This window comes from Panthera tigris, chromosome B3, assembly GCF_018350195.1.
Source record: "Panthera tigris isolate Pti1 chromosome B3, P.tigris_Pti1_mat1.1, whole genome shotgun sequence".
Classification (NCBI taxonomy): Eukaryota; Metazoa; Chordata; class Mammalia; order Carnivora; family Felidae; genus Panthera; species Panthera tigris.
In genome coordinates this window covers 131522524-131542442 of record NC_056665.1, presented here as the reverse complement: position 1 = coordinate 131542442, position 19919 = coordinate 131522524, and the positions used below count along the sequence as shown (strand labels likewise).

At 36.5% G+C, this 19919-nt stretch overlaps 1 protein-coding gene across 5 annotated transcripts in view; it reads left to right on the top strand.

The window, feature by feature from the left end:
* The window catches only part of EML5 (EMAP like 5), a 178836-nt gene that overhangs the window by 40816 nt on the left and 118101 nt on the right, over positions 1–19919 (top strand). For 4 of the 5 annotated variants that reach the window (XM_042990304.1, XM_042990303.1, XM_042990306.1 and 1 more), the window contains 3 exons: positions 907–1042; positions 2316–2517; positions 19645–19782. In XM_042990304.1, coding sequence (XP_042846238.1) covers positions 907–1042; positions 2316–2517; positions 19645–19782 — 476 coding nt within the window. The remainder of the gene's footprint in view (positions 1–906; positions 1043–2315; positions 2518–19644; positions 19783–19919) is intronic. The other variant, XM_042990305.1, reaches the window with a different exon arrangement.

Genomic DNA, 19919 nt, shown 5'->3' with positions numbered 1-19919 from the left:
AGCACAGAGCTGCCCCATGGTGAGCAGTAAGATCTCAAGTAGAAAAGTTATTAAATGTATTTATATGAACCATGATAAATATATAATATGTTACATATTAAATACATTAAAGAACTACTTAGAACAGGACTTGCTTTAAGCAAAAGACCAGAAATATCAGATTCTTTTCCACAAAGGTTGTGGCAATTTACATTTTCATCATCAGTATATAAAAATACCAGTTTGCTCTTCATATTCCTCAGTGCAGGATTTAACCACCGTTGTAAATTTTTGCTTGTTTTCTGGGTGACAAGTAGTAACTTCTTGTTTTGATTTTGTTTCCTAAATATATGTAATTTCATATATTTGTTGACTGCTTGAAATTCCTTTTCTATTAATTGGTTTTTCTTACTCTTTGCTCTTTTTTGTTATTTTTGTCCTTGGATTTTCTTTATTCATTTGTATGTTAGGGTATTAACCTTTCAGTGGTCATACACATTGCAGATATTTCCCCAATCTGTTTGCCTTTGCTTATGATATCTTTTGTCATATGAAAAATTTGTTTTCCTTTATGGCTTATGGGTTAACTGCCTTGCATAAAAGGTCTCTCATAGCTCAAAGTTATATAAATGTTCTTTTGACTCTTTTCTAACATTTATTTCTCACATTTAGAATGTAATGTCTACAATTCATTTTTATACGTGGTATAAGGTTTAACTTTATATATGTCTCTATATGTCCATATCATTGGTCACATATTGTACATAGATACATGTATACATAGATTTATTTCTAGATTTTCATTTGTGTTTTCTGTTGTATTTGTTGATTGCTGTCATACCAAAATCTTTTAAAGTGGGTTTCTGCCTACATTACAGATTTTCTTAAAGAGTACATATTGTTAAATTATTTTATTTTCTCCACTAGGCAGGAATTTTTAGTATGAATGCTTGTGAAGAAGGCTTTGCTACTGGTGGCAGAGATGGCTGTATTCGCCTTTGGGATTTAACTTTTAAACCGATTACTGTGATTGATCTCAGGGAAACAGACCAGGGATACAAAGGTAATAACAAATGTGTCACTACTAGACAAATTCTAAATGTACCAAGGATTGTCTGTTTCTTTTAGTAAATATAAATGTAGGTTTTATAAATATAAATATTTAAATTTGCCCGTTCCTACTGTATAGATTTAATTGATCTCCTTTTATTGAAGAGGAGAGTTTGCCTGAAGACAGTCTAGGTTTACTATTATGACAAGGATTCTTGTATATGTCTAACGCTTATTAAAATGGGATTTACAGAGAGATGGGATAAGGGCTTACTTAGGTAACCTTGGATTTTGAAAATATTTATCTGTTAGAATGCTAAATATAACTATTTAGCAAACTGTTGAAAATAAAACGTGTTGAGGGTTGAGGAAAGTTTTGTTCAATTGGGAGATTTTTTCTTCTTTAGGGACTTACAAAATTGATATATTAAAACAGTCTTTCACAATAAAAATAAAAGTTTTATTCACTAGCGCGGTACTTAGGATTGGAAGTTGCAGAAGTCTATGGTTAAGCCTTATTTCAGTCAACCTACTAGGTGGGTGACCTTGGACTACATATTTAATCTCCCCCATAAGTGAGAATAAGACTGTCTCCTAGGATTAAATGAGCTAATTTAATATATATAAAATGTTTAGAATACTGTCCGGCACATAATAATCATCTAGTAAATGTTAACTGTTATATTATTTTCATTCGTTTTGTTGAGCATTATTGTACCTTAAAGTTTGCAAAATAATTTGACACTTTGTCCTATTTGACCTTTACAAGAACATTGTAAAGTTCACAGTATCTTTATGTTGGCCACATGATACAGATGAGAAAATAGAGAAACACTAGCTTTTGTAAGGTTATAAAAGGGATTGTGGAATATACAGAAAAAGTAAAAGTCTCTCTTTTTAATGCTTTGGTGAACAGATGGAAGAAATGAAATATAGACACATGAAAAGTCAGATTATTATACAGAGAAAAATAGTACAATTACTTTTGTCATTCCTGCTTAATTAATTTTGAGATGGCTGAAGAAGTGGTCAGACTATGGAGTTGTCTATGAGGAAGAAGAACGTATGTCTTGAAGGATGGATAGAAATTAGGCATATAGGAAGAGAGAACTATCATTACAGATAGCAAACAAAATGGATAATTGAAGACAATGTGTAGATCAAAGACTTGGAGATTTCTTTTGTCTTACATCTAAGGGATAAAAGGTACAAAAATTAAATTGATTTAGCACATCGGCATTATGTTATTACAGCACTGATCTTAAATACAATTTACTTTTGACTAGGTTTGTCTGTGAGGAGTGTTTGTTGGCGTGGTGACCACATTCTAGTTGGAACACAGGACAGTGAAATTTTCGAAATTGTGGTGCATGAAAGGAATAAACCTTTCCTAATTATGCAAGGGCATTGTGAAGGTGAACTTTGGGCACTTGCTGTTCATCCTACAAAACCTTTGGCTGTGACTGGAAGTGATGATCGTTCAGTCAGGTAAGCAGATCATAGCGTAATTGCATAGGCTGGAATTTTTCCTTAGAAAAACATAAAAACTTCATAAAAATACTTTGATTTAAATATTAACAGCTTACAGTATACAACTGAACATAATTAATTGGTATTTAATAGAATAAACAACTTACAAGATTTCTTTTCTCTTGATAACATAAGTTGAAGATTGTTCCATATCAACATGTTCACAGATATTTTTAATAGTCATATAATATCCCACTGCATGGATATATTGTAATTTATTCAACTAAACTATTTTTTTTAGTTAAAATATAGTTGACATATAGTGTTACATTAGTTTCAGGTGTATAACATAATGATTCAACAATTATATACTTTACAAAATGCTGACCGCAATGAGTATTGTTATCATCTGTCATCACCAAAGTTATTACAATATTGACTATACTCCTTATGCTGTTCTTTTCATCTTGTGACTTATTTTATAACTGAAAGTTTGTACCTCTTAATCTCCTTCCCCTGCTTTTCCCATTTCTCCATCCTCTGCCACTCTGACAACCACGTTTGTTCTCTGTATTTATGAATCTGGGTTTTGTTTGTTTTTTAGATTACATATATAAGAGAAATCATATGGTATTTGCTTTTCCTGACTTAATTTGACTTAGCTTAATATCCTCTAGGTCCATTCATGTTGGAAATGGCAAGATTTCATTCTTTTTTTATGGCCAATTCCATTTTGTATATATACCATACCTTGTTTATCCATTAATCTATTTTTTTTCTTTCCAAGATTTTATTTAAATTCCAGTTAGTTAATGTGTAGTACTGGTTTCAGGAGTAGAATTTAGTGATTCATCACTTACATATAACACCCACTGCTCATCACAACAATTGTCCTCCTTTATCCATCAACCATTTAGCCCATTGCCCTAGAGACCTCCCACCCCCCACCAGCCAACCCTCAGTTTGTACTCTATAGTTAAGTCTCTTAGGGTTTGTCTCCCTCTCTTCCCCCATTCCACCTCCCCTATGTTCATCTGTTTTGCTTCTTAAATTCCACATATGAGTGAAATCATATGGTATTTGTCTTTCTCTAACTGACTTATTTCACTTAGCATAATACACTTTAGTTCTATCCATGTCATTGCAAATGGCAAGATTTTATTCTTTTTGATGGGCTGAATAATATTCCAGAGAGTGTGTGTGTGTTTGTGTGTGTGTACACGCACACACGCGTGTGTACACATCTCCTCTTCTTTAGCCATTCATCAATGGACATTTGGGCTCTTTCTATAATTTGGCCATTGTTGATAGTGCTGCTATAAACATTGGGGTGCATGTACCTCTTCGAATCAGTATGTTTGTATCCCTTGGGTAAATTCCTAGTAGTTCAATTGCTGGATTGTAGGGTAGTTCTATCTTTAACTTTCTGAGGAACCTCCAGAGCACTGTTGTCCACGGTGTCTGCACCAGTTTGCATTCCCACAAACAGTGTAAGGTTCCCCTTTCTCTGCATCCTTGCCAACATCTATTGTTTTCTGAGTTGTTAATTTTAGCCATTCTGACTGGTGTGAGGTAGTATTGATTTGTGGTTTGATTTGTATTTCCCTGATGATGAGTGATGTTGAACATTTTTTCATGTGTCTGTTAGTCATTTGAATGCCTTCTTTGGAGAACTGTCTCTTCATGTCTTTTGCCCATTTCTTCACTGGATTTTTTTTTTTTTTTTTTGAGTGTTGAGTTTGGTAAGTTCTTTGTAGATCTGGGATACTAGCCCTTTATCCAATATGTCATTTGGAAATATCTTTTTCCCTGTTGTAAGTTGCCTTTTAGTTTTACTGATTGTTTCCTTTGCTTTTCAGAAACTTCTTATCTTGAAGAAGTCCCAACAGTTCATTTTTGCTTTTGTTTCCCTTGCCTATGGAGATGTGTCTAGTAAGAAGTACCTATGGCCAAAGTCAAAGAAGTTGGTGCCTGTGTTCTCCTCTAGGATTTTGATGGTTTCCTTTCACACATTTAGGTCTTTCACCATCTTGAGTTTGTTTTTGTGAATGGTATAAAAAAGGGGTTCTGTTTCATTCTTATGCATGTTGCTGTCTAGTTTTCCCAATACCATTTGGAAAAAGACTGACTTTTTTCCATTGGATATTCTTTATTGCCTCATCAAAGATTTGTTGACCATATACTTGTGGGTCTATTTCTGTGTTCTCTATTCTGTTCCCTTGATCTATGTGTCTATTTTTGTGCCAGTACCATACTGTCTTTATGATTACAGCTTTGTAATACAGCTTGAAGTCTGGAATAGTGATGCCTCCCACTTTTCTTTTTCAGTATTGATGTAGCTATTCAAGGTTTCTGGTTCCGTACAAATTTTAGAATTATTTGTTCTAGCTTTGTGAAGAACGCTGGTGTTATGTTGATAGGGATTGCATTGAATGCATAGATTGCTTTGGGTAGTATAGACATTTTAACAATATTTGTTCTTCCAATCCATAGCATGAAATGTTTTTCCTTTTCTTTGTGTCTTCTTCAATTTCTTTCATAAGTGTTTCATAAGTGTAGTTTTCAGACTAAAGATCTACCTGTTTGGTTAGGAATATTCTTAGGTATCTTATAGTTTTTGGTACAGTTGTAAATGGGATAGAGGGATGCCTCAGTGGCTCAGTTGGTTAAGTGTCTGACTTCATCTCGGGTCTGGTCTTACAGTTTGTGAGTTCAAGCCCCACATTGGACTTCACGTTGATGGTGTGGAGTCTGCATGGGATTCTCTCTCCCATTCTCTGTCCTTTCCCCACTCGCATGCCCTTTTTCAAATAACTAATCTTTAAAAAAGTGAATGGGATCGATTCCTTGATTTCTGTTTCTGCTGCTTCGTTACTGGTGTATACAAATGCAGCAGTTTCTATACGTTGATTTTATATCCTGCGACTCTGCTGAATTCATGTGCCAGTTCTAGCAGTTTTTTGATGGAGTCTTTTGCATTTTCCATGTAGAGTATCATGGCATCTGTGAAGAGTAGAAGTTTGACTTTTTCTTTGCCAATTTTATACATTAGTATGTTGATGAGTACTTAAGATTGTTTCCATATCTTGGCTGTTATAAATAATGCAGCAATGAACATGGGAATATATGTATATTTTTGAATTACTGGTTTTGGTTTTTTGAGTCAGTACCCAGAAGTGCAGTTACTGGCTTATATGGTATTAATATTAATTTTGGGGGGAACTATCCATATTGCTTCCTTATTGGCTGTACCAATTTACCCTCCCACCAGTAAGACACAAGAGTTCCTTTTGTCCACATCCTCACTAAGGCTTGTCATATCTTCTTGTTAGACACTAGCCATCTGACAAGGGTGAGGTGATTATGTTATTGTGGTTTTGATTTGCATTTCCCTGATGATGAGTGATGCTGACCATCTTTCCATGTGTCTGTTGGCCATCTGCAAGTCTTCTCTGGGAAAATGTCTATTTAGGTCTTCTGTCCAGCTTTAAATTGGATTTCTTTTGGTGTTGAGTTATATGAATTCTTTATATTTTTAAAAACCCCTTATTGGATATATCTTTTATAAATATTTCCTCCCATTCAGTACGTTGCCTTTTTGTTTTGTTGATGGCTTCACTGTGCAAAAGCTTTTTTGATGTAGTTCCAATTGTTTATTTTTTGTTTTTATTTTTGCTTCCCTTGCCTGAGGAGACAGATCCAGAAAAATATTGCTAAGGCTGATGTCCAAGGCCAAATTTACTTCCTGTGTTTTCTTTTCAGAGTTTTATGGTTTCAGGTTTTATATTTGGCCTTTAATACATTTTGAGCTAATTTTTGTATACGGTAGAAAAAGTGGTCCAGTTCTCAATAAGTTCATCCAGTCTTCACTCAAGTCTGGTGAGCATCCTTATGAGCATTAGTTTGAACTCTTTATCAGGTAGATTGCTTTCTTCCATTTTGTTTAGTTCTTTTTCTGAGGTTTTGTCTTAACTCTTTCATTTTGGGACATATTCATCCTTTGTCTCCTCATTTTGTCTGACCTGAGTTTATTTGTGTGTATTAGGTAGATGAGCTATGTTTCCTGATTTTTCCTGATCTACATAGTGACCTTATGTAGAAGGTGTCCTTCAGGACCCAGTAGTGCAGTCCCTCCCAGTCACCAGAACCAGACCCAGAAGTTTCCCCTGTGTGAGCCATGTGTACCCTGTTATTGTGATTGGGCCACAGTTGATCTGGGAATGCTGTTTGGGTGGGGCTGCCTCCCCTTCTCTGATGCAAGAGTCATTTTGGAGGGGTGCTTGTCTGGCCTAGGCTCCCCACCAGGTATGGCAGGGTGGTTGTCACTTTGGGGAGACATCAGCCCTGGCTGAGGCTGCTCACCAGGAATGGTGGAGTAGGAGTCACTTCATCGGGGCACCTACAGGAGCAGGTAAGTTGGGTGAGGTGAGTCCACAGGGGAACCCTGCTGCAGGGCAAGGGGTGCTAGCAAGATAGATACAGAGTATCAGGCTGAAGGAGAGCAAGAAGATGGTACTCGCTAGCACTTCTATTCCCAGAGAAAGCTTCTACAGATTCCCGCCCCTCCAGCATGCACCCTAAAATTAGTCAGTAAATCTCTTTCAGGTATAAATAAACCCCGGTGCTTTTCAAACTGCTACTTCTGTGCTGGGTCTCTGACCAAGTGATGAAGTGTGCTGGTCCCTTGCAGAGCAAAGTCTTAATTCCCTGTAGCCATCTGACTCTCCTGGAGTAAAGTCTTGCTGATTTTCAAAGCTGCTGGAATTAAGCCCCACTTACTTTCAAAGCCAGATGTTATAGGAACTCATCTTTCTACCACACATACCAAGGGCCTGGGGTACTTGATGTGGGGCTTGATCCCCTTGGTCCTCAGGGTGGATCTCTGTACCTGGAATATCCCTCCTGCTTGTAGTTTGTTGTGCTGGGGGTGTGGTACCCGACTATGTCTCTGCTCCCCCTACCATTCCCGTTTTGACTGCTACTTTATGTCTTTAGCTATAGTCAATCTGTCCTGTTAATCTTCAGGTTATCTTCAGAGTGAATTGTATTATATGTAGCTGTTGCCTCCATGTATACATGTGAGGAGGTAAGCTTAGGATCCTTCTATTCTACCATCTTCCTAGTCCATTATTGATGAGAATTTAGGTTCTTCCAGTTTTGTGCTATTAAATACAGTGCTTGCAATGAATGTCCTTTTACGTATGCTATTTTGTACATGTGTAAACATGCATATCTCTGTGGAACTTCTTAGTGTTCAAATGATGTATGCATTTTAAATTTTGATAGATAATGTCTTATATAGAGGCAGTAACCATTTATATATACCTGTGTATACAATAAACAGAAGAGATAATGTATTAAAATACAGTGAGTGTGCAAGTTAGCCAAATCCAGAATGTGGGGAGCTCTGGAAGGCAAATACTTAGTTTCTTCAATAACTTAAGAATAAAAAAGGGGGAGGGAGGAAGGAAGCTACAGAAAAAGGTTTAAAGGACATATCAACAACTGTAGTATATGGACCTTCCTTGGAGCCTAACTCTAAGGACCCAAAGGAATGCTGTGTGAAAACGTATGTATATAACCGTATATATCCCATATAACGTATGGCAGTGCCTGTTTTCCCATACCCATGGCAGCACTAATTATCCCAAAAGGTATGAAATGATCTTTTGTTATGTTGTGAAAACACTCATTTCTCTCATATTGAGAGGTGTTGAGTATGTTTACTTATGTTTAGAGGACATTTGTATTTCCTTTTCTCTGACCTGTCTGTTCAAGTTCTTTGCCTATTTTCTATTAGCTCATTGGTTTTTCTCTAATTACTTTAAAATATCTCACATCTGTCTATATTTTGAAGAAATTAGCAGGTGGTCTATGATAGTGGTTCTCAAAGTGTGGTTCTTGGACTAGCAGCATCAATATTCCTTATAAGAAATGCAAATTCTCATGTCTTAACCAGGACCTGATATCAGAAATTTGTGGTTTAACTTGGGGTGCCTGGTTGTCGATATGTCCTTTAAATCTTTTTCTGTAGCTTCCTTCCTCCCTCCCCCTTTTTATTCTTAAGTTATTTGTTGAAGAAACTAAGTATTCACCTTCCAGAGCTCCCCACATTCTGGATTTGGCCAACTTGCACACTCACTGTATTTTAATACATTCTCTCTTCCCTTTATTGTATAAACTGATAAGTAGGTCTAGAGATTTGACGAGATGCAGTTACAAATTTTAACCAAGAATATTCCTAGATGGTAACGTGTATCCCTGTTTGGTGGTATCTAATGTGTATTCTCTTTTTTAAATCATTTTAGCAGCCATTGATGGTTATTATCTACTTCACTGTTTCTCAACCTTTTTTGAATTGTTTTCCTAATGAGAATTTTTAGATATTTTTTCCCCAGATTATACCCCCTTCGTGTGAAATTTTAACACCACAAAAAAGTACATCTCTATTTTTATATTTTGGCCCATTAGAGAGCCACAAACCATTATACTATTTAAAATTTTCATTCCTAAGGACTAATTTTTAGCCCCCTTGGGAACCTTCTTACACTCTTGGTGGGAATGCAAACTGGTGCAGCCACTGTAGAAAACAGTATGGCATTTCCTCAAAAAGTTAAAAATAGAACTACCCTATGACCCAGCAATTGTACTACTAGGTATTTATCCAGAGGATACAAAAATACTGATTTGAAGGGACACATGCACTCCAATGTCTATAGCAGCACTATCAACAATAGGCAAATTATGGAAAGAGCCAAAATGTTCATCTGATAAATGGATAGAGAAGATATGGTATATACACAAACGTGCGTGCGCGCACACCAATATTATTCAGCTATCAAAAGGAATGAAATCTTGCCATTTGCAATGATGTGGGTGGAGCTAGAGTGCATTATGTGAAGCAAAACAAGTCAGAGGAAGACAAATACCATATGATTTCACTCATGTGGAATTTAAGAAAAAAAACAGATGAACGTAGAGGAAGGAGGAAAAAAGGGAAAAAAGAGAGGGAGGCAAACCATAAGAGACTCTTAACTACAGAGAACAAACTGAGGGTTGCTGGAGGGGAGGTGGGCAGAGGATGGGCAGAGGATGCCAGTGCTTAGTGGGCACTAAGGGCACTTGTGAAGAGCACTCGGTGTTACATGTAAGTGAAGAATTACTAAATTCGACCCCTGAAACCAGTATTACACTATATATTAACTAACTAGAATTTAAAAGCTTGAAACAAATAAAAAATAATCATTTTTAGTCCCTTTGGGGCAGTATTGCACCTGTCAAAAATCCATGACCTAGATCTTTTATTAAGAGTTTCATATATGGTATTTTAATTTCATCACTCGTAGTCATTAGTTAGGTATCCTATCTCTATAAAAAGAATTTCTCCTCATCAACTATTTGGTTATCTTGGGTATAATTTGTACAAGAAAACAGGAAAGTGCTTAATTCTTTCTCATTTACTAGTTTAAAACATTGTTGGTTCCCTGGAATCCTTTGTGTAATCTATTCACATTTCTTATCATTTTTTGTAGGATTGTAGATTATTTCCTCCTTTATAGTTAGCAGTTTTTTATATGTTATAGATATTAACTGTTTCTGATGTAAGTTGAAAATAATTTTCACCAATTTGTTACTTGCTTTTTACTTTGCTTAGGTTTTTTGCCACACAAATGTTTTTTTTTTTTGTTATTTTGTTTTATGAACTGAACAATATTTTCTTTTATGATTTCTGAGTTTTCTACCATGAGAAATCTGCAAAGTTAAAAAAGTTTTCAGTATATGCTTCTGTGTTTTAATGGCTTTGTTTTGTATGTTTAACTCCTAACCTGTGTAAAATTTACTTCAGTATAAGAAATAAAGTGGAATATGCAACCTAATCTTTCTAGATAACAGTGTTAATCCATCCTGTTTTTTACTGTCATTGCGCTACTCAGTTCTCTGTGGATGGGAAATGCCATAGCTCTGTGTCCACCTGGAAATTTAGTGTGGGATTACACTTACCCATGTGCTTTGTTAGGAACTATCTTATAATTCATTTTAGGAGAACTGCTATTACCAGTTGCATAGCTGTTGGAAAAAAGGCAGCTTGTCCTTTAGAAGTAATTGCTCAGTCTTCGGTTTCTGTTTTGTTGGGGAAGTTATTGGGAAGGATCTCTTGCATTGAAAACAACTAAAAATGTTGGTTAAAATGTAAAATCTTCAAGGAATAGTCAAGATATTAAAGAACTATTATCCAAATTGTGAAAGAAAATGGGAATTTAGGAGCACAAGCAAGCCAATGCCACTTTGCCTTGAGGGCATTTGTCTTCCTTTGACTGACTTGACCTTTGTAGCTTTCTCCTAGGGCATGGGGGCAGATGTCGAGACCCAGGGCCCGTTCAAAAAGAATGAAATCTTGCCATTTGCAATGACGTGGATGGAGCTAGAATGTTTTATGCTAAGTGAAATAAGTTAGAGAAAGACAGATCCCATATGATTTCACTCATATACGGAATTTAAGAAACAAAACATTATGAACATGGGGGAAGGGAAGGCAAAATAAGATAAAAACAGGAGGCAAACCATAAGAGGTTCGTAAATACAGAGAATAAACTGAGGGTTCCTGGAGAGGTGGTGGGTAGGGGGATGGGCTAAATGGGTGATGGGCATTAAGGAGGGCACTTGTTGGCATGAACTCTGGGTGTTATATATAAGGGATGAATCACTAGGTTCTACTCCTGAAACCAATACTACACTGTATGTTAACTAACTTGAGTTTAAATAAATACATTTAAAAAAAGAAAAAGAAAAAAAAATCTCAAGGCACACCCATGGAGTGTAGGCCAGCATACGCTGCTAAAACACCTCTGAAAAAAATATCCCCTGTAATTTGTGTGGGAATAGAGATCTTGTTTCAAGTTTTGATAGCACAGGAAGATTAGTATAAAGCTGCTTGATGATGTTATTCAAACAACATTGGTTATTGTCAAAATAACTTTACCATGGTATAAGTTTTACATATAATTGCTGCTTTTACATTGTAACTTTAGATTGAATTCATTAAGAAACAGCATCAAATCTTCAGTGAAAGCCAATTTCCAAAGCTATTAAGTTTTTATAATAGTAATTGAGGGCATTTCTGGTTCTGAAAAATTTCGTTCTAGACTCTGAGATCAAAATAGCATAATAATACTTTACCACTGTTAATTAAGCCATTAACTGCTGTGTGGTACAGCAAGTCAGGATTTTGAGCTTCTGTTCCTGACAAAACTTCAGAACTATTGGTTCAAAACATGATTCAGTTTTTTTTTGTTGTTTTGTTTGCAAAATACTTGCTAAAGAATAATCTAGTGAGGGGTGCCTGGGTGGCTCAGGTTGCTCAGTTGAGCATCTGACTTTTGGTTTGGTGATTCTCACGACATGGGATCAAGCCATGCCTCCAGCTCCGCACTCAAAGCACAGAGCCTGCTTGGGATATTCTCTCTCTCTCTCAAAATAAATAAACTTAAAAAAAAAAACAGTGAATAATTGTAGGCTTTTTGAACAAAAGCTTACATTTTTATAGGCTTTGTAAGTTTGCCACGGCTATTTTTTTCTATCCATGTTTTTCAGCCCCATCTAATGCCACTTTACATTGTATTGGTTTAGTTCTTTTTCACTTACGTCTTTGAAAACATTCTAGCTTGTAGTTGTTCCACACCGACTAGCGACAGAAACTGATTTTTCATTGCTTCAAACTTGGCATTGACTCTTCACATAAATAACTGAGTAGTGTTGTTAACATCTGTTGACTCATCAGAATTCAGGGAAACCACTGAACATTGTTTGTCTTGTTTTTTAGTTAACTGTTGGTGGTTTTTCCAACACCTTCAACTCTTTGAGAAACTCTTCTGACCTAAAAGCTAATAACCTTAAATTTATTTTCTCTGGACACATTTCTTTAGCCACTGCAATTTAAAATAATATAATTAATCCATTACCAAGAAACAGCTTTCCTTGTTTGGCTAACAAGCCACTTAGAAACTTAACTTTTGTTGACATCACATTTTAATTTTTAAATTAGAATTTTTCTAATCATTGCTTTCCTGTGAGTCAAAGATACCGTGATGAGTACTTAGTCCAGTAATGTTAATCTGTATTTGTGTTTTTTTAGAGCAGCTATAGTGTTATTGCATAATACAGTGCTGTACCATCTAAATCAGTAACGATATAATTCATGCTCCACTGTGCCTTAAAAATGTAGCCTGTGAAGTTCACTTTTCTCTTTTTCTTCTTGTTTTGACACAATGGGTATATATGATTAATACACCTAGCACTGAAATTCTGTCAGCTTGTAACTCTGTCACTGCAATTTGTAGTGCATGGAAGGGGCAGTACAAAGTGATATGAACGTCACATACCATCTGCCGTTCCTTTGGCAACAATTCCACTCTGCCTCTGCAGTATGAAAGCAACCATGTAAACAAAAAGTGTGGCTGTGTTTCCATGAAACTTGATTTACAGACACTGAAATTTGAATTTCCTAGAATTCTCTCATATCTCAAAACGTTGTCATTAAAAATTTTTGTCCAACCATTTAAAAAGGTAAAAACCATTCTTACCTTTCCAGACTGTACAAAAACAGACAGTGGTCCCGGTTTGGCCCACAGGCTGTGGTTTGCTGACCCTTGTGGTAGAGCATAAAGTCTTTGGTAAATATAATTGTTATTGAAATACTGAAAGTTTTCCTTTGGAATCAGGAAGAAGACAGTGATGTCGACTTTCACCATTATATTTGTCACCATTATAATCAGCTGTAGACTAGAAATCTTTGTCAGCACAGTAAGGCTATATCTGTGTAATATATTTATATAAAGATACTTGGTTTGGAATGGAAGAAACAAGTGTCATTTGCTGATGTTATGATTATATATGTATAAAATCAAGAAGAAAATGCAGAGAAATTATTGGAATTAAAAAGATAGTTTAACAAATTTCCTAGCTATAAAAAAAATATACAAAATCATTTTTCTTATAAAACATCAACAAATAGAATATTTAAAAAAAAACTGCTCAGGGGAAGAGAAGGCACACACCAGTCTGGCTGTGGCCCCAGTGGTGGGCTGGGGGCAGACATCAGGTCTGACTGCGGCCCTGCCCACCAACGCAAGTTATTCAAGACAGCACAGGGGAAGTGCCCCACAGTCCTGCACCAACCCAGGGACTATCCAAAATGACTAAACGGAAGAATTTCCCTCAGAAAAACGTCCAGGAAATAACAACAGCTAACGAACTGATCAAAAATGATTTAAACAATATAACAGAAAGTGAGTTTAGAATAATAGTCATAAAATTAATCGCTGGGCTTGAAAACAGTATAAAGGACAGCAGAGAATCTCTTGCTACAGAGATCAAGGGACTAAGGAGCAGTCAGGAAGAGCTAAAAAATGCGATCAGTGAACTGCAAAATAAAATGGAGACGACTACGGCTCGGATTGAAGAGGCAGAGGAGAGAATAGGTGAACTAGAAGATAAAATTATGGACAAAGAAGAAGCTGAGAAAAAGATAAAAAAATCCAGGAGTATGAGGGGAAAATTAGAGAACTAAGTGATGCACTAAAGAGAAATAATCTACGCATAATTGGCATTCCAGAGGAGGAAGAGAGAGGGAAAGGTGCTGAAGGAGTACTTGAAGAAATAATAGCTGAGAACTTCCCGGATCTGGGGAAGGAAAAAGGCATTGAAATCCAAGAGGCACAGAGAACCTCCTTCAGACGTAACTTGAATCGATCTTCTGCACGACATATCATAGTGAAACTGGCAAAATACAAGGATAAAGAGAAAATTCTGAAAGCAGCTAGAGATAAACGTGCTCTAACATATAAAGGGAGACCTATAAGACTCGTGACTGATCTCTCTACTGAAACTTGGCAAGCCAGAAAGGAATGGCAGGAGATCTTCAATGTGATGAACAGAAAAACCATGCAGCCCAGAATCCTTTATCCAGCAAGTCTGTCATTTAGAATAGAAGGAGAGATAAAGGTCTTCCCAAACAAACAAAAACTAAAGGAATTCGTCACCACTAAACCAGCCCTACAAGAGATCCTAAGGGGGATCCTGTGAGACAAAGTACCAGAGTCATCGCTACAAGCATGAAACCTACGGACATCACAATGACTCTAAACCCATATCTTTCTGTAATAACACTGAATGTAAATGGACTAAATGTGCCAACCAAAAGACATAGGGTACCAGAATGGATAAAAAAACAAGACCCATCTATTTGCTGTCTACAAGAGACTCATTTTAGACCTAAGGACACTTTCAGATTGAGAGTGAAGGGATAGAGAACTACTTATCATGCCACTGGAAGTCAAAAGAAAGCTGGAGTAGCCATACTTATATCAGACAAACTAGACTTTAAATCAAAGGCTGTAACAAGAGATGAAGAAGGGCATTATATAATAATCACAGGGTCTACCCATCAGGAAGAGCTAACAATTATAAATGTCTATGTGCCGAATACAGGAGCCCCCAAATATATAAAACAATTACAAACATAAGCGACCTTATTGATAAGAATGTGGTAATTGCAGGGGACTTTAACACTCCACTTACAGAAATGGATAGATCATCTAGACACACGGTCAATAAAGAAACAAGGGCCCTGAATGATACATTGGATCAGATGGACTTGACAGATATAGTTAGAACTCTGCATCCCAAAGCAACAGAATATACTTTCTTCTCGAGTGCACATGGAACATTCTCAAGATAGATCACATGCTAGATCACAAAACAGCCCTTCATAAGTAGACAAGAATTGAAATCATACCATGCATACTTTCAGACCACAATGCTATGAAGCTTGAAATCAACCACAGGATAAAGTCTGGAAAACCTCCAAAAGCATGGAGGTTAAAGAACACCCTACTAAAGAATGAATGGGTCAACCAGGCAATTAGAGAAGAAATTAAAAAAATATATGGAAACAAATGAAAATGAAAATACAACAATCCAGACGCTTTGGGATGCAGCAAAGGCAGTCCTGAGAGGAAAATACATTGCAATCCAGGCCTATCTCAAGAAACAAGAAAAATCCCAAATACAAAATCTAACAGCACACCTAAAGGAAATAGAAGCAGAACAGCAAAGGCAGCCTAAACCCAGCAGAAGAAGAGAAATAATAAAGATGAGAGCAGAAATAAACAATATAGAATCTAAAAAAACTGTAGAGCAGATCAACGAAACCAAGAGTTGGTTTTTTGAAAAAATAAACAAAATTGATAAACCTCTAGCCAGGCTTCTCAAAAAGAAAAGGGAGATGACCCAAATAGATAAAACCATGAATGAAAATGGAATTATTACAACCAATCCCTCAGAGATACAAGCAATTGTCAGGGAATACTATGAAAAATTATATGCCAACAAACTGGATAACCTGGAAGAAATGGACAAATTCCTAAACACCCACACGCTTCCAAAACTCAATCAGGAGGAAATAGAAAGCTTCAACAGACCCATAACTAGCGAAGAAATTGAATCAGTCATCAAAAATCTCCCAACAAATAAGAGTCCAGGACCAGATGGCTTCCCAGGGGAGTTCTACCAGACGTTTAAAGCAGAGATAATACCTATCCTTCTCAAGCTATTCCAAAAAATAGAAAGGGAAGGAAAACTTCCAGACTCATTCTATGAAGCCAGTATTACTTTGATTCCTAAAGCAGACAGACACCCAGTAAAAAAAGAGAACCACAGGCCAATATCCCTGATGAATATGGATGCAAAAATTCTCAATAAGATACTAGCAAACCGAATTCAACAGCATATAAAAAGAAATATTCACCATGATCAAGTGGGATTCATTCCTGGGATGCAGGGCTGGTTCAACATTTGCAAATCAATCAATGTGATACATCACATTAATAAAAGATAAGAACCATATGATCCTGTCAATCGATGCAGAAAAGGCCTTTGATAAAATTCAGCAACGTTTCTTAGTAAAAACCCTCGAGAAAGTCGGGATAAAGGAACATACCTAAAGATCATAAAAGCCATTTATGAAAAGCCCACAGCTAACATCATCCTCAATGGGGAAAAACTGAGAGCTTTTTCCCTGAGATCAGGAACACGACAGGGATGTCCACTCTCACCGCTGTTGTTTAACATAGTGTTGGAAGTTCTAGCATCAGCAATCAGACAGCAAAAGGAAATCAAAGGCATCAAAATTGGCAAAGATGAAGTCAAGCTTTCACTTTTTGCAGATGACATGATATTATACATGGAAAATCCGATAGACTCCACCAGAAGTCTGCTAGAACGGATACATGAATTTAGCAAAGTTTTAGGATACAAAATCAATGTACAGAAATCAGTTGCATTCTTATACACTAATAATGAAGCAACAGAAAGACAAATAAAGAAACTGATCCCATTCACAATTGCACCAAGAAGCATAAAATACCTAGGAATAAATCTAACCAAAGATGTAAAAGATCTGTATGCTGAAAACTATAGAAAGCTTATAAAGCAAATTGAAGAAGATATAAAGAAATGGAAAAACACTCCATGCTCATGGATTGGAAGAATAAACATTGTTAAAATGTCAATACTACCCAAAGCTATCTACACATTCAATGCAATGCCAATCAAAATTGCACCAGCATTCTTCTCGAAACTAGAACAAGCAATCCTAAAATTCATATGGAACCACAAAAGGCCCCGAATAGCCAAAGTAATTTTGAAGAAGAAGACCAAAGCAGGAGGCATCACAATCCCAGACTTTAGCCTCTGCTACAAAGCTGTCATCATCAAGACAGCATGGTATTGGCACAAAAACAGACACATAGACCAATGGAATAGAATAGAAACCCCAGAACTAGACCCACAAACGTATGGCCAACTAATCTTTGACAAAGCAGGAAAGAACATCCAATGGAAAAAAGACAGTCTCTTTAACAAATGGTGCTGGGAGAAGTGGACAGCAACATGCAGAAGATTGAAACTAGACCACTTTCTCACACCATTCACAAAAATAAACTCAAAATGGATAAAGGACCTGAATGTGAGACAGGAAACCATCAAAACCCTAGAGGAGAAAGCAGGAAAAGACCTCTCTGACCTCAGCCGTAGCAATTTCTTACTTGACACATCTTCAAAGGCAAGGGAATTAAAAGCAAAAGTGAACTACTGGGACCTTATGAAGATAAAAAGCTTCTGCACAGCAAAGGAAACAACCAACAAAACTGAAAGGCAACCAACGGAATGGGAAAAGATATTTGCAAATGACATATCAGACAAAGGGCTAGTATCCAAACTCTATAAAGAGCTCACCAAACTCCACACCCGAAAAACAAATAATCCAGTGAAGAAATGGGCAGAGAACATGAATAGACACTTCTCTAAAGAAGACATCCGAATGGCCAACAGGCACATGAAAAGATGCTCAACGTCGCTCCTCATCAGGGAAATACAAATCAAAACCACACTCAGATATCACCTCACGCCGGTCAGAGTGGCCAAAATGAACAAATCAGGAGACTATAGGTGCTGGCGAGGATGTGGAGAAACGGGAACCCTCTTGCACTGTTGGTGGGAATGCAAATTGGTGTAGCCACTCTGGAAAACAGTGTGGAGGTTCCTCAAAAAATTAAAAATGGACCTACCCTATGACCCAGCAATAGCACTGCTAGGAATTTACCCAAGGGATACAGGAGTACTGATGCATAGGAGCACTTGTACCCCAATGTTTATAGCAGCACTCTCAACAATAGCCAAATGATGGAAAGAGCCTAAATGTCCATCAACTGATGAATGGATAAAGAAATTGTGGTTTATATACACAATGGAGTACTACGTGGCAATGAGAAAGCATGAAATATGGCCCTTTGTAGCAACATGGATGGAACTTGAGAGTGTTATGCTAAGTGAAATAAGCCATACAGAGAAAGACAGATACCATATGGTTTCATTCTTATGTGGATCCTGAAAAACTTAACAGAAACCTATGGGGGAGGGGAAGGAAAAAAAAAAAAGAGGTTAGAGTGGGAGAGAGCCAAAGCATAAGAGACTCTTAAAAACTGAGAACAAACTGAAGGTTGATGGGGGGTGGGAGGGAGGGGAGGGTGGGTGATGGATATTGATGAGGGCACCTTTTGGGATGAGCACTGGGTGTTGTATGGAAACCAATTAGACAATAAACTTCATATATTGGGAAAAAAAAAAAAAACACTGCTCTAAAAACACTTAAAAAATCTAGTTTTGCTGATCTTGTCCTAACCTCTTGGGGTAGATTTCTGTTCATTAAATTGTAGCATTTGTTTTTACAATATCTGTATTTAAAGTTCCTCCTAAGTACTATTTCAGCTGAATCCCACAAGTTTTGATATGAAACATTTTATTATAACTTGAAAATATTAACTAATTTTCATTTGTATTTTTTCTTTGTCCTTTAGGTTATTTAGAAGTATAATTCTTAATTTTTCAAACAATGGCATTTTCTACTTACCCATTATAGATTTCTAACATTAGAACCTGGAACAGACTCTGAATTTGCATAGTCTTAAATGTTACTCTTAAGTTTAAAGACTATAGGGACGCCTGGGTGGCTCAGTCGGTTAAGTGGCTGACTTCGGCTGGATCATGATCTCGCGGTTTGTGAGTTCGAGCCCCGTATCGGGCTCTGTGCAGACAGTTCGGAGCCTGGAGCCTGCTTCGGATTCTGTGTCTCCCTCTCTCTCTGCTGCTCCCCTGCTCATGCTCTATTTCTCTCTGTCTCTCAAAAATAAATGTTTAAAAAATTTTTTTAGACTATATATATAGTATATACCATATACCACTATACCACACGCACGCACCCCTTATATATACCATATGTATGTATGTGTATATGTATATATACATGTGTGGGTGTGTGTATCCCCTTTGATCAGAGTAGAAATCATCTACCTAAAATGAATGATTGGAAAAACTTGATTTCATTACAATTGGAATTCTTATCTTTTAAAATATGAACAGTATTCCTATTTTCATAGATAAGATCTCCTTCTGACAAAGCAAAGTATTAAAATTCTAGATTCATATTACTTTCTTAAAATGAGATGATTATTTTAATCAAAATCATTTCATAGAGTTCATCATTTTTTTAAGCACACAGTGGTTAATTACTCTTTTAATTAAATGTTACAGGATATGGAGTCTAATAGATCATGCACTAATAGCAAGGTGTAATATGGAAGAACCCATTCGTTGTGCAGCTGTAAATGTAGATGGAATCCATCTTGCCCTTGGAATGAAGGATGGCTCATTCACTGTACTTAGAGTAAGGTATGATATTGGACTAGAAATAAAAACAGTAAATTTTTTTAAGTGAGACTATATAATACTCATTGTTTTTACCCATTTCCTTTCCTCCCTCCCTTCTTATTAATATATATACACATACACACATATATATCAGATAT